Source organism: Chlamydotis macqueenii, chromosome 2, assembly GCF_036417535.1.
Source record: "Chlamydotis macqueenii isolate bChlMac1 chromosome 2, bChlMac1.mat, whole genome shotgun sequence".
Lineage (NCBI taxonomy): Eukaryota > Metazoa > Chordata > Aves > Otidiformes > Otididae > Chlamydotis > Chlamydotis macqueenii.
The window spans coordinates 161,924,980-161,939,471 of NC_141557.1; the positions used below are offsets into that span (position 1 = coordinate 161,924,980).

The 14,492-nt window shown below is 43.2% G+C and overlaps 1 protein-coding gene across 9 annotated transcripts in view; it reads left to right on the plus strand.

The window, feature by feature from the left end:
• The window catches only part of ADGRB1 (adhesion G protein-coupled receptor B1), a 201,212-nt gene that overhangs the window by 132,884 nt on the left and 53,836 nt on the right, over nucleotides 1-14,492 (plus strand). For 5 of the 9 annotated variants that reach the window (XM_086741346.1, XM_086741348.1, XM_086741347.1 and 2 more), the window contains 3 exons: nucleotides 811-906; nucleotides 7,363-7,465; nucleotides 11,474-11,624. In XM_086741346.1, coding sequence (XP_086597472.1) covers nucleotides 811-906; nucleotides 7,363-7,465; nucleotides 11,474-11,624 — 350 coding nt within the window. The remainder of the gene's footprint in view (nucleotides 1-810; nucleotides 907-7,362; nucleotides 7,466-11,473; nucleotides 11,625-14,492) is intronic. The other 4 variants (XM_086741349.1, XM_086741352.1, XM_086741353.1 and 1 more) reach the window with 1 other exon arrangement.

The following is a 14,492-nucleotide window of genomic DNA, read 5'->3' on the forward strand; positions in this document are numbered from 1 at the left end:
TAACACCAAAACATCCACGAACTGTTGGGATAACATCTGGCCTGAAGAACTGACAGCACTTTTCAGGAGCTTAAGGATGATAGACTGCGTGGTCTAAACAACTCTCCAACCTCTTGGCTACATTTTGCCTTCAGCTTCAGATGCATATGAGATTCCTCAGTACATCCCATAGCAGAGAGCTCCTGTACACCTATAAGCTGGCCAGATGCAACCTTAAATTGTATCATTTATAGAAGATGAAGTTGTTTCATAGCAAATTTTTACTGAATGAAGGCCCACATTGGCCTATGGCCCTGTTAGGTATGTTTTGGTGGACTTTATAAGTTGGAGGACCCGAGGTGTGCAAGGGATTCTTCCTCTGTACTTCATTGAACAAGGTCTCAATTTGTACAATGAGATCCATGCCTTTCCTAAACACGTGACAACCATGTTGAGAGCTCCATGACTCTAAGCTAAATAAAACAAAGATCATCAGGACCAAGTAAATGCTTGTGAAATTGAAATGGAGTGGCTACAGAAAATATACTGTCTGGAAATTATTGATGACCCCTTTGGGAGAAGGGATCAATCTGAGGCTCTTATTTTGTCAAGTGATTCTTCTTAGTAGGGAAGAAAGGGTAAATTCAGTCCAGAGTTGTGAATTGAGATAACTTTTTCTACTCTTTGATAGAGGAAAGAAACAAGAGAGTAAAAAAAAAAAAAGAGAAAAAATGCAACTTTTTCTTTGTTGATACTGTGACAGTGCATAGTGGCTAGTTAATTATGGCAAGTGCTCTGAGCTGAAGACTGATCATAATAACATTTATCTAGAACTCAGGTTTTTCCGTGCCTGGGGTATCATTGGATGTGCTCAAGTCCTTGTCCTCTCCTGCTTTTCCTCAGGCTGGGCAGCACTGAGCAGCGCTGGTAGGTGACTTACTGGTGTCACTGGTGTCAGGATCAAGTGGAAAGTTAGGACAGAGGAGTAAAGAGCAAGTGTTCGAGACTCAGCCTCTCTTTCCTATCAGAAACGAGTTCAGGATCTGAAACCCAAGTTCAGACATGAGGTTGAATCAGTTTGGAGCACGCCATAGTCATTTGGAATAACATGTTGTGTTTTCTTCCAGGACTGTTCCCCTCAATATTTACTGTTATTGAGGACAGCAAAGTTAATTGCCTACCCTGTTTAAAATATACTCTTTTTAATTTCTTATTTCAGCCTTTCTGTTATAATGCCTATGCCCAAAATGATCAGCATGAATGGGGGAGACATGTTTATGGGAGGCTTGAATGGGCATTTCTGAGCTAGCCAAGGATGGCCATGCATTTCCAAGTGATCCTGAGACCAGCTATAGCTTGATTAAAGGGCTCTCTATCCTAAGTCTCTTTGTGTAAATATTTGTAAAGCATGATCAAGTGATCTCTAGAATTTCTCTCTGGTGCGCTGAGTTTGTTTCATTTCTTCTCTGTAGATCATGTTTTCATGTCTTCTAAACTTCACAGCATTCCTGTGGCTGAGCCCTGAGCACTCTGTGTGTCCTTTTTATTTTGGGCGTAGCTGCTGGACATGAATGTGCTGTCCTATTAATGGTCTCAGGAACATCATAGTCAAGTCAACACTGTCTCCTGGCTCCCACTTTGTTTTGCCCTGAATCTTATATAGTCTGTTAGACAACAGCTGGAGTAATGCTCAGAAGTGGGATTAGCTGTATTATTCCAGCTGTTGTTGCTAAAATATAGGAGTCGTATCAAAGTGGTCCTTTCTCACTGTGCAAAGGAGAAAATCCTCATGCTCTAGCTGCCTGGTCCTCTGTGGAGAGTGCTCACCAGAGCTCAGCTGTTTTGGGGAGCTTTGGCTGGGAAATTTCCCATTCAGACTTCTGGACAAAGGCTTCTGGAGCATGCATACATAGGCTCAGCTTGAGTATGAAACACTTCTGATGAATAAGCTCACTGAGGTTGACAATCTGGAAACTTTCCCAGAATTTTGCCCAGCTAGGGTTTGTTTATACGTAGGAAGCAGAAAGAAAGGGCAGTGGAGAAAGAAAGAAAGGAATATGGTACAGAAAAGGGGGGCAGAGTAAAAGGGAGGTGATCCCAAATTTGGGCTGCATATCAGAGAGGAAAAGAATTTACCATCCACTTCCCATTCAAAACCCCCAAATAATGGTTGCTTCTTAGTGGCACCTACTCAGCTGTCAGCATGAATGGCATCAACGCTTTTTGATGCAAGCGATCACTTCAGACACAGCCAAATTGGCACAGTCTCACTGAAAACTGGACGTTGCTTCTGTTTGACGGCTGTTGGTGGCCTGTTGGTGGACTCACTCCAGTTCCCAGTAGACAGATGGCTGCAAAAACTCTGCTGCAGATGGTGCATCTCTGGCCTTTTAGCAGCCTCGACAGAGAGGTCAGTGACACAGTGGACCATAGAAGTGGATTGACCTTGTCACAGCAGTAGCTGCCCTGGGTCACAGCTGGAGTCACGATCTGTTTGTGGACCACGTGCTTCACCACCCATGTGGAAAAAGAGAGGGAATTGAAAGAAAAAGATCTTCCCTCTTGAAAACTGACATGAAAATGAAAAAAAACTGGGGAGAAAAGGAACTATCCAAGGGTCAGAACAGGTGAAACGACTTGGTATCATGTCTCTCTAAGCTTTGCATTGTACTGCTTCTTTCAAGCAGCTCCTTGACACAGTAGGGTTTCAGGAGTGCCCCAGTGTGTTTTCCATCCCGGAACTCATTGCTGTTCAACGGCCTCTGGAGTCAGTGACCTTTCCATAGCATGGAGATCAATGCTTGTTATCGAATAGCTCTTCCACCAGCCCATTAGCATGTAGGGCATGGCAGATCCTTTTCACTGGCGGCAGCTGGATGAATGCTCTATCGCTGAAAGATATCAGTGTGAGCTTTTCTCACTCCCTGCCCATCAAAGCCCAAGAATTGATTTAGTGGTTGTCAATGAGCTCTCAAGGGGCTTTTAACACTTGCTGTAAACCCAGAAGCTCTGCCTTTGCTGGAGATGCTGAGGCACTCGGTGGCCCGGGTGGGAGGTAGCAGGAATGAGTAAGTGACTGTGCGGAGAAGAATGTGTGTACGCGCGGTGAGAAAGCAAGAGTGACTCAGTGTTTGCGGAGAGGAAGGAAGCGTAATAGGGACAGAGAGACAGACTGCAGGATTTTCCCACCTTCTCCATCTGTCTTGGTTTGCACAGGGCTTCCCCACATTCTGCAGGACCCAGGCCAGAGCAGAAATTCCCTAAATTTGCCGTGAGTTTTCCCCTGCTTTGGTGACTGGGTACAGCATATTTTGATAAGTAGGCAGAGTCCATGTATCAGCCAAGGGTTATCAAGACAGCACCGTGGAGTAGCTCTGCCTTTGCTGGGGATCTCTTCTCTGGAAAAAAAAAAACATCATGTTCTGTGTTTTTTCCCTCTCTGGTACTACTTCTTGACTTCCTTGGCCAAAGGTTCTGGATAATAATGGTGATTTCTTCCTGTGAAGCATCTTGCACTGAAGAAGAGAAAATGGAAGTGAAAAAGCAAGCATGACAGGAGGCTGACTTAGCATAATGGGGAACTTCTGATTGAGCTGAAGCATAACAAGGAAATGTTTGGTAGCCAGGTCAGGCTACCAAGAAGGACTATGGAAGCATTTTCCAGGAACACATGATTGAATTAGGAAGGTCAGATCTCAGCTGCATTTGAAACTGGTAAGGGATGTGAAATACATCAAGAAGAGTTTCTGTAAGAACATCAGCACCAAAGGATTACCTAGGAAAGTGTTGGTCCAGTGTTGAATGTGGCAAGTAGCCTAATGGAGAAGGACATAGGAAAGGTGAAATCATTTCCTTGTTCTACTGGCAAGGGTTGCTCCCAGTCACCCAAGATCCTGTACCTAGTGGCGGAATCTGGGGAAGAAAATATTACCCACTGCCAAGGAAGAGAGAGCTGAGGACGATTTAAATAAGCTGGATATTTACAAGTCCATGGGGCCAAATGGGATGCACCGAGGGTGTTGAGGGAGCTGGCTAGTGTCACTGTGGAGCCATTTTCTGTCATCTGGGGAGGTTCCTGATGGCTGGAAGAAGGCAAAGGATACACCCATCTTTGAAAAGGGCAAGGAGGAGCATCCAGAGAACAACTGGCTGGTCACTAAGCATACTCACAGCCCGTGGGAAGATTAAGGAGCAAGTAGTTATAAAGGTTATTACTAGGCAAAATGATGAACAAGAAAATGATTTGGAGTAGACAGTGCAGATTTATTGAGGGCAGATTGTGCCTGACTGACCTGTTTCCTTTTTGTGATGGGACAACTGGTTTCACGGACAGTGGAGAGAAGTAGATGTTGTTATTTTGATGTTACCAAGGCCTTTAACACAGTCTCCCACCACAGTTTTGTATCTAGACCAGGGAATTGTGCACTGAATTGGTGGCTTGTGAGGTGGCTTAATAGCTGGATGGAGTTTATGTAAATAGTGGTCAAAGATTTAAAGTCTACTCAGGAGCTGGTTATTAGTTGCGTCTGACAGGGGTTGATACTATGGCCAATATGATTTAATGTCTTCTTTAACAACCTTGTCAATGGGGCAAAATGCACCTTCAGTAGGCTTGTGGACAATGCCAATCTGGGAGGATTTCTATGCTGGAGAGCAGCACTGTCATTCAGAAGCACCTCAACTGGAGATACAGGCTGGAGAAATGATGCAACAAAGACAAATGCACAGTCCTGCACCTGGGACAGAATAACTGTATGGAGCAGGCTGAGCTGGGGGCTGACTGGCTTGATAATGCCTCCTCAGGGGAGGCTCTGCAGATCCTCGTGGGCAATGGTCTGGAAATGGATCAGCAGTGCACTCATGCAGGAATGGAGGCCAACATTATATTGGGCTATATAGGCAAGAGTATAGCCAGTAGGTGAAGGGAATTGATTATTCTCCTCTGCTTGACACTCTTGAGGCCACATCTGGAAAAGCAAGCCCAATATTGCACTCCCCCAATGCAAGAGATGTCAGCACATTGGAGCAAGTCCAGTGGATACACAGGGAGCTGAAGAATATTATGTAAAAGGAGGCAAAGAGAACAAGGCTTGGTTAGCTTGGAGAAGGCTATTAAGGACAAGTCATGGAGAAGCCAAACAACTTGCAGAGGTATGCAGTGAAAAGTTTAGAGGCACCAGCTGCAGCAGAAAAAAATCTGGCTGCATATAAAGGAAAATAATCCTTCACCATGAAAGCAGTAAAGCACTTTAACAAGTCATGCAATAGAGGTGGTAGCATTTCCGTTCTTGGTGATTTTCAAAACTTGATTCAATAAGACCCTGAGAAACCTGATCTGACTTTGAAATTAGCCCTTTTCTGGCTAGAGAATTGAACTGGGAACTTGAAAGGTTATCCCTCAACCTAAATTATTCTGATTCTGTGATTCTACACGTTTCATTCTTTGGAAGTTTAGCGATCTAGGGAACAGGATGGACTCTCAGTGCATGAAGGGGAGTATGGAGAAACGAGAGGCTTGCTTAAATGGGAGGAAAGTCTGAAGACAGCTGAATTAGCTCCTCTTACATTCACACACAGACTGTACTTATGGTCAACTCACTTCTTACCTTTTTTGATCAGAGGAGACTTTCGAAATGCACGCTAATGCCATTTGGATCTTAATGTTGCTACACAGATTTATTATGTCTTATTCCCACCAGGACAGAATCCAAATCTCCCTTTTTATCCCCTAGAAGCTTCTGAATGTAGACTTAATGTTTCACTTTGCACAATCAAAGCATAGATAGATTGATGGCTTAGTATCTTCCAGCCACAAATGGAATAGGATCCAGGTGATGCACAGCATTGTATTGAGCCCAATAAAGTGGGGGAATTTGGGATCAGATTGGTCATGAAAGGAAAAAGAGACTCATTTTGCGGGCAGTCAACCCAGTTTCTAGCTGAGTTGGAAGCCTAAATTTTGTAGACTGCTCTGGGGTGGGGTGAGTTTCTGGGAGAACTACCTTTAAACCAAATTTTCAGCAAAGTGTAAGTTCCTGTTACTTTGCATCAGTGAATTTTTGTATCCAAGAAAGCATATCCTCAATGTTCGTGTTTGTCTGAAGGTAAAACTCAGAGGGAAGTTAAAATCAAAGCTTTGCAGCCTTCAGTAGGTTTAAAGCGCAGATTTATCCTTGGCAGAACACATGTGTGTAGTAAATTTGTCCTGCTCACCTAGTTAGAAATTCAGAACTCTGCAGCCAAAGCACAACCAACTCACTCTTGCTAAAATTAGTTAATGAAATTAAATTCACAATATAAATAGTTGATGTGCTGGAATATAGGAAATAATCCTGCATTAGCCTCTGGGGATGAGATAGTTGATTAATAGATCTGTTTCTAATTTCTATAAGCATCAACGTCTACTCTTCACTCATTTGGTATTCAGGCAGGGCACTTGCCAAATCACTGAGATTATTCATGTGTATGAGGGTTGGTATGGTCAGGTCCTAAGTCAATCCTTGAGGATTTGCACTTTTGCAATTCACTTTTGATTTTATTAGGTACATAAAAGTGCCTTCAAAGAAATTTTCCTCCATAGCTAGTGGTTTGAATTAATTGGCATGCACAGACCTCAGTAGCAAGTCGGTGCTGTGCTGCACCTTGCAAATCAGAAATGACAAATAGCTTGCTCCTGCAAGGTGCTGAAGGCCTCCTAACTTGGCTCCCTAGTGTCCCGGAACCACAGCTGCAGTTACGTATTTGGCCTGGTTTTGAGAAGTGTTAAACTTCTCTGTCTGGGGAAAAACAAACAAACAAACAAACAAAACAAAACAAAAAAAACACCCCAAAAATAAAAAAGCCACAAATGCTTTCACTTCAGGACAGGTTGTTAGGTTAAACAAATGAGAATGCTGAACCACAAACCCTTTGTTGTGAAGGTGCATGCATTTGTAATCTGCTTTCATTGCCAGCATGCCTGTGGCTCTTCTTATTTGGGAATCTTTCCATGTGTTGCCTGTGTGTTTTCTTTTAAGCTCCTTTTCAAGTCCCCTTTCAAGTAAGCAGAGCTGAAGACGACTTGCAGCACTCTACTGTTTTAGGAGCGGGTCAGACTAGGGACCAGACTGGCCCCTAGTTTGTTGACTCACGCTCATAACTCCAGCATTGATGGGGAGGATGGAGAGACCTGTGGGCTAAACGCTACACCCAAGCTCTTCTCCTCCCCTTTCCCCTTGTTCTTGTCTGTTTAACGTACAAGATCTGCAGGAAATGGGCAATCTTTTACAGTGGCCTTCTGTAGAGCATGGCGCAGTGCAACCTACATCTTGTTGATGCTTTTCAGAGGTAACTTAATGCAAGTTGTAACAGGCGGATCTCCTTTCCCCTCTTTTCTTGCTCCAGGTATATTCGCTCAGAGCGCTCTGTCATTCTTATCAACTTCTGCCTATCCATCATCTCCTCCAATGCTCTCATCCTGATCGGACAGACCCAGACTCGGAATAAGGTAGGAGATCAGTTGAGCTTTGTTTGTTTGTTTGCTTTTCCCCTGATTTAGCACTGAAATGATCCATTCAGGCAGTGCTTCCTCATTTTTCCTCCATCTGTTAATTAGCAACGTGTCAAAGACACGACTAAACAGCGGATTTCAATTTTCTCTCTCACTCTCTCTTTGATAATTTGTCAGCATCCTCGGGGCTTTGATTAAAACCAATGTGATATTTTTGAATATCTGCCTAGAGTAGCTGGCACATGGCACAGTGAAGAAACATGGTTATTTGCAAAGCTTTAACCGTTTTATTTTCCAAAAATTACAAAGACAGACAGATTGAGAAAAGGCTTTAAAAAGAAAAATCCAACATCTCAGCTTTACATTTATTTCTCTAGCAACTTTTATACTCTGAGCCTAAAGGATTTGGCAGATGTTGATGAACACAGCCACAAACCCCAGTTTTTTGGGGGGTAGGAAGCGTTGCCAGATGCGCTGTGCATGCTGTAGAGCCGGGGGCTGCGAGGGACTCACTGCAGATCACAGTGTGATTCGAGTCTTAAAGGCAAGATGTGGACGTGGATTTTCAAGCCAGGTGCACTGGTTGCACGTATATGTCTTCCCACTTTACAGACCAGGCTCAAGAGGCACGTTACCTGTATGAATTTTACCCAGCTAAAATACTTTCTGCTTCCCCGTAGGCATCTGGCATAACAAACCACTGTCCATCATTAGTATTTTCCTGTTGAACATTTTCCTGTCTCCACAAGGGCTCCAACCATCCTAACTCCACTAAGCAGAAAAGTGAGGCAAGAAGCATCCTCCACTACTCCTGCTGCCAAAGTCGCAATCAGAAGTCAAAATTTAGTTTTTAATTAACAGTGACCAGTGACCGGTCAGTTTTTTTGAGCCCTACATTGGCAGCCAGAGCATACTGTCACTTTTGGAAGCCTTTCTACAGAGAAGCCCCAGGGTTTAATGAATCACAGAGACTCATTTCTATGGAGGACCCTTTGGGTGAGGGCTAGGTTATGTTTTAGGGAAAGATCTACACCTGCTTGAGTTGTAGGTGTGTAGAGAAGTGCGGTGAGATGCGGCAAGCCAGCCCCACGCCTATTAAACAAGTCCCCTTCAGAAACTAACTTCTCAATGCAGTGCTCTCGTTTGTGGTCAACATGGTTTTCTTGGGGCAAGAGGTAGAGAAAGGGTGAGCTAAGCTCTCACTTTCGCTGGGTGCGTTGCCTGCAACCCTAAGTTTGTGCTAGGAGCTTCTTTCCATAGGAAGAAATACTGAGGGGTGCTCAACATGGCAAACCATGGCTGGATGTCCTCTTCAGTTATTCTTCTTCACTCCAGGACAGAAGGTGGATGTCTTCACCTTCTCCCACCCCCTTCAGAGCCCAGTTGTGAGCCCAGGTTCTCCCTCATGCTTTTTTTTTCACATCACTCTGGGTGTGCACTGTCAGAACTGTTAGTAGGGATTCAAAGCTCCCGGCTGCGATTGCATGAGGCAGATTAGCTCTTCGCACATACATATGCATGGAACACCATAAATAGAAAGGTTATTCTTGGATTTCCACACAGCCGTCTAGTAAACAGTCTCTGGCAGGGAACAGAGAAATAAAACTATACAGAGACGAAGGAGTGTAAATTAGGAATTTATTCGCATTCAATTATTGATAATGGAGCATCTTAAAATGCTGGTGATTGATTTATAATTGCAGTTACTCAAGGAGAATTTCTGTGGTATTAGTTTCCCTGGAAATGCCAAATTCTCTCTTGATTTCCATCCGTGTAACCTCAAAGGCAAGATTCCACGCCTGGATTTCCTAAGCTTTTTGAAGATGAAAGGTCTGAGAAAAGGCTAAAAAATTATAGTCAGCAATAACGTGATACAAAAGAAATGAATGCTGCATGGACCTGACATATCTCAAAGGCACGGCTACGTGCTGCAAGGAAACAGATTTCTCCTGTTAGAGGAAAACAAGGGCTAATGGCCTTGACAGGCTGACAAGCTCTGCCAGATCTTTCTGCAGCAACTTGGGACATTATATCCCTGTGCTTAGGCCTTCCTGGAGATTTTTTTTTTGCTTACAAGGAAGAAAAAACCTGCAGCAGAGGTAGCAGAAGTAAGTATGGGCCTCCCCATCACCTGTCCAAGTTCACAGCCTGATTTCAGTTGAGGCAATGGGCTTATACTGGCCCAGCTGAGATGCGCTTATTTCTGTTGTGCTCCCCTCCTCTCTTCTCTGTTCCTTTCTATCAAAACTACCTGATTGAGAAAAAATAACTGGAAAATGTTTCTCTCTGGTGGAAAGTTGGAAAGCAAAGTTTTTCTCTCTCCTTTACAAACTGAACAGAACTGTATTGGTGCAGAACAAAATCAAAACTGTAAAATGAACACTGTCATAACTGATGTTAGACAAAAAAAAAGTTCTAAAATAACAGTCTCTTAAAATACATTCCTGTGTTTGTAACTATTTTATGTGGGCTGTAAGCTGATGAATAGCATCCACCTTTTTAAGATTCTTTTAAAATGTGAAAATTATTTGAAATTATCATATTGAACTGTGTTATTTGTACTGAACTGTCAACCAGAATCCATTTATAGGCAGAATACCAAGGATTTTGGTGTCAAATACAAATATGGAGCAAAAAGACAGTTCCTGTCTCAAAGAACACACAGTTTTACTTTTATTCACAACCTCTCATAACGTCGGTTTGTGCCAGTGTATGAATTGAGAGCAATCTGATAAAATCGTGATAAAAGACACTCTCTGTATGTGAGCGCTGTGTTAAAAGATGCTGGTGGATGAAAAAAGAGGAAGAATCATTGACCGTAAACCCAAAGTCCACGTTTCCTGATATAACTCAAAGCAGAGAAATTCTTCATTATAAACCTCCCCCTCCCCCTGCCCTGAATGCCTTAAGCCATTTTTTTTTCATCCAGAGTCACTTTAAAGGACTATTTGCTCTCCCTTCTCCTTAGGAGCCACTGGAGTTTCTTTCCATCATTTTCTCCTTGAGTACATTGATTCACAGTTTCCAGCTCACAGATGGTGGAAATTAAGCACAGCTCGGGCAGAGTTAAACAGAGCGGCACCAATTTGCACCAGTGAAAGATTTGGCCTCGCTGTGTTAAAAACAAAGACGTGCTTGTCAGCTTTCCAGTCCATCTCCCTGGCACTACAGGATTGTTCTTCGTAATGCATTTGCTTGTACTTTCACCAGTTTAATTTTAAATGGCTTAAGCTCCATACATTTCCCTTGACAGATTTCCCTACTGAGTAGTAGAGCTCACTATTATGAAATTCCTTCTAATGTAGTTTCTTTCTTTTTTTTTTTCTTTCTTTTTTTTTCCCTGTCTGCTAGTAGTTACATTGGACAACTATGTGCCACTCATGTTTGCAGTCCTTACCAGCCCCTGGCAGCCATAATTTCACTCTGTTCTCACAGCTTAACTCTTTCGCTCAGCGATCGTTTCCTGGCAGGGAAGCCATCTAAATTACCTTCCTCGGATTTCACGTCCGTGGCTGGGCTGCCAACAACATGGTGCTTTTCAAACCTTTCGAGCTGAGATTAGTGCACGGCTTACTACCTGCTCTGTCCTCCTCGAAAGGAGCATGGCAATGGTTTTGATCATTTGGAAAATAAATATATTGGTACCAGAAAGAAAAGAAATGCAGTAAGATATAAGAATATCTTACTGAAACCAGGAAAGTGCCAGGATGGGACACGGGCTCAGACTTCACCAAAAGTGTTAACCATGGGCTTATCTTAGAGCTCATGCTTAAGAGCTTTTTTTCCATGCAGCACTTAAATTTGATGAAAACGCTTTGGTGCTTTACTAGGTTGAAGCTTGTAGGGGAGACTTCCTCCTCTTAAAATGTCTTCTTGTGTCCTGATCCCCATGACCTTGCCTTCCAGAGCCTGTCTGGGAAGCATCTCCCTATGCCTTCTGCTCTCCTACGTACTGCTCTCCGCCTGCTGCTTCTCTCACGTGTCCTCCTTTCCTCCTCTCTCCAGGTGATATGCACACTGGTGGCGGCTTTCTTGCACTTCTTCTTCCTCTCCTCTTTCTGCTGGGTGCTGACCGAGGCTTGGCAGTCCTACATGGCCGTGACGGGCCGGTTACGGAACCGCATCATCCGCAAGCGCTTCTTGTGTCTTGGATGGGGTGAGGATCCGGGGTCTGCAGAGCAGGGGGAAAACACTGTCCCCATCCCAGGATGTGGAGCAGAGAGGGTCTGGGTGATGAGAAGGACTGATGCTCTGCAGAAGGCTTGGCAGAGGGTGCTTGCAACCCTTTTGGGGGTGTCAAGAAGGCCTGAGATGGTTAAAAACAACATAAGCAAGAGCCATACCTGCTGCCCAATGCACCCAAGGGTCACACAAAATAGATCAGTCAAGAGGTGTTGAATTTTCAAAGAGCGTGCTGGGGTGGTTTCTCCTGGGTTTGGGTTTCCTTTTTGCTGTCTCCTTTTCTCTCTCTCACTGTCTCCTTCCATGGGCAACCCATAGTGAAGCAAGCTCTGAAACCCTGTCTCCATGGCAGCAGGGCCTTTCGTAGACAAATAAACTATGAGACTGATGCAGATGCTTGTAACTACTTTTTATCTCTCTGCTTTTTCCGTATGTTTAATTTATTAGCCTTAAATGATGCATTCTGTAATAGAAAACAAACACAAACCCATAACATGAGCGTTCAAAGCAATACCAAGTGTGTGTTTGAAAAGAGCAACTGAGCAAAAAGTTACTCAAAAGCGAGCAGGCAAAAAAAAGAGAAAGGGAGAGGGAAAGCGCTGCACATCTGAGCTGTATTAGTGTCTCGTCTTACTACTGAAGTCAAGCATTTCACCCCAGGCAAAACATTTCTGATGCTTACGAAGAGCCCTGATGTGATTTATTCTGGCACATCAAGAGCCATCCTCTTCCCAGCACCCACATCTCTTTAAGTTTTCACTCTTAGCTTTTGCTTACGGTAGAAAATTTTGTTCTTGAAATGCAGAGTTTGCGTGTAGCAGGAGCACAGCCACATACTCGCAAAGCACAGGCTGTGTGTGCCTGTGTGTGTTGATGCGTCGTACACGAACACTCTGTGACTCAAGGAACACCAGGGATATGAAATGTAACAGACTAATAGCTTTTTTTAGGTACTGAAAAGGGTTTTTTTTTCTGATCTGTAAAAGCTGGGACAGATGGGTGTGTTAGCCAAGGGAATTTTGGATGAGCAACAATCACATTTGTAGTCTGTACAGATTAAAAAAAAAAAAACAAAAAACAAAAACACGCAAAAAAACCACCCTACGTGTGTGGAAGCATAATATGCATTGCTAGTAAAATGTAGTCATCTCTGAGCTAGGATGCACTGGCTGATAAATGATGTGTAATAACCATTTGGAATAGGTTAAGACAAGAAATGAAGAACACTCTTGCCTGTTAAGGCAGCAAGGGATTTTCTGATATTTAGCATCCTGCTAGACTTCAGCTGTAGAGCTGGAATTAATGGTACTTATAAGAGGAAAGAGGCCGAAAATATGTTTTAAAGAGCATAATCTGAAATAATTAGCACAATTCACTTTGTCATGGGTTGATTCTCCCCCTTTTCCCCCTCTGTATATTAGCATTTCTCTAAGCTCTTGTTCTAGATGTCTTTGCCAAGTTCTCAGCTGCTGTCAGCTGTGGCTCATTGAAGCTATAGTGGTTTTCATCAGCAGTGAGGTTTATTCTGTTGGGTTTTTTGTTCTCCTTTTGGGTATACAACTTTGCCTTTCCAGAAAAGAGGTTTTAGCAATTAGATATTTTTCATTATTTTTATTTACAAAAGACAGATAAACTGTTCCCTAGAAACAAGTCAGTCACCATATTTTGCCCCAGTAAAGAAGAAATAATGTTGTCAGTCTTTTTACAACCATGTCACGGTTTTCACAACTGGATTTTTAATACTGCCACAGCTCAGGCTTTGAGTGGATCTTCAGTTGTTCATAACAGCTATGGCTTTTGTAGTTATTGGCAAAAAACCTTTTCTAGTGGGGCACGATGAACACAAGACCTGATTCTTTTCTGACCTGGTAGTGCAAAACTCTTTGAAAAAGTTTTCTAATGCATTTACTTGGAATTGTGAATGTAAAATTCACTTTCTACAGGAAACTCCCAAAACCATGCCAGTGACTACGTAGCATGAGTAACTGCCTAGAAGGCTGATGCCAAACACACACCACGTGGAACACACCAGTTAGGACTAACTTTCTTTCAAACAATCGAAAAATAGATTAAAAGGTTTGTTGGTTTGTTTTTTTTTTCAATCTAATCACATCTAAGTGTGATTAGACCATTAACAACTCTCCCAAGGCAGAGTACAGCATCTCTCATTACGATGCTCTTTGACTTAGCTACCATGGCATGGCTACCACGGCATGGCTACCACCTTCAGTAAATGCTCCTTGTACAGACCCATTTTCAGCACAAGCTGGGGCTCCTACCCAGGCTCAATACGAGTCAGTCCCTGTAAGCTGACGAGTTCACAGCCCAAGTCTTTATTTCTGCATAATTATCACATCTAAGAGAAGTACTTTGCGAAGAACAAGCTGCTATTTTTGGCAGAGTCTCAGCCAGCTTTCCTCTTTCACAGGGCCTCTTGCATCAAGCTATGCTCCTGAAAAAGTCCTTTCACATGTGATTTCTTGGTGTGCTTGCCATGGGGTGCCATATTGACGGCATCATAGTGAATACAGCACCCAGGATCTATCCAGATGAGGTGTGAAGAAGACTCATCAAGATGAGCAATAGTCAATTAAGGAAGAAAAAAAAAAAATTAAAAAAAAGACATATCTTTCAAACCCACTGCCTGTTGGTTTTGGACTGATCAAACGTGAGCTGTGCTTGGAAATCTCGTATGGGAAGACAAGCACTTCCCTCTGTGATAACTCTCAAACACTGTGTATTCCAGCTAATTGGCCTTATACCTCTCAGCTGGCTGCAGACCCTCACTATTAATCAATTTTGCGATTATTTGTATTGCTGACTGACCACTTTGCCAGCAAGG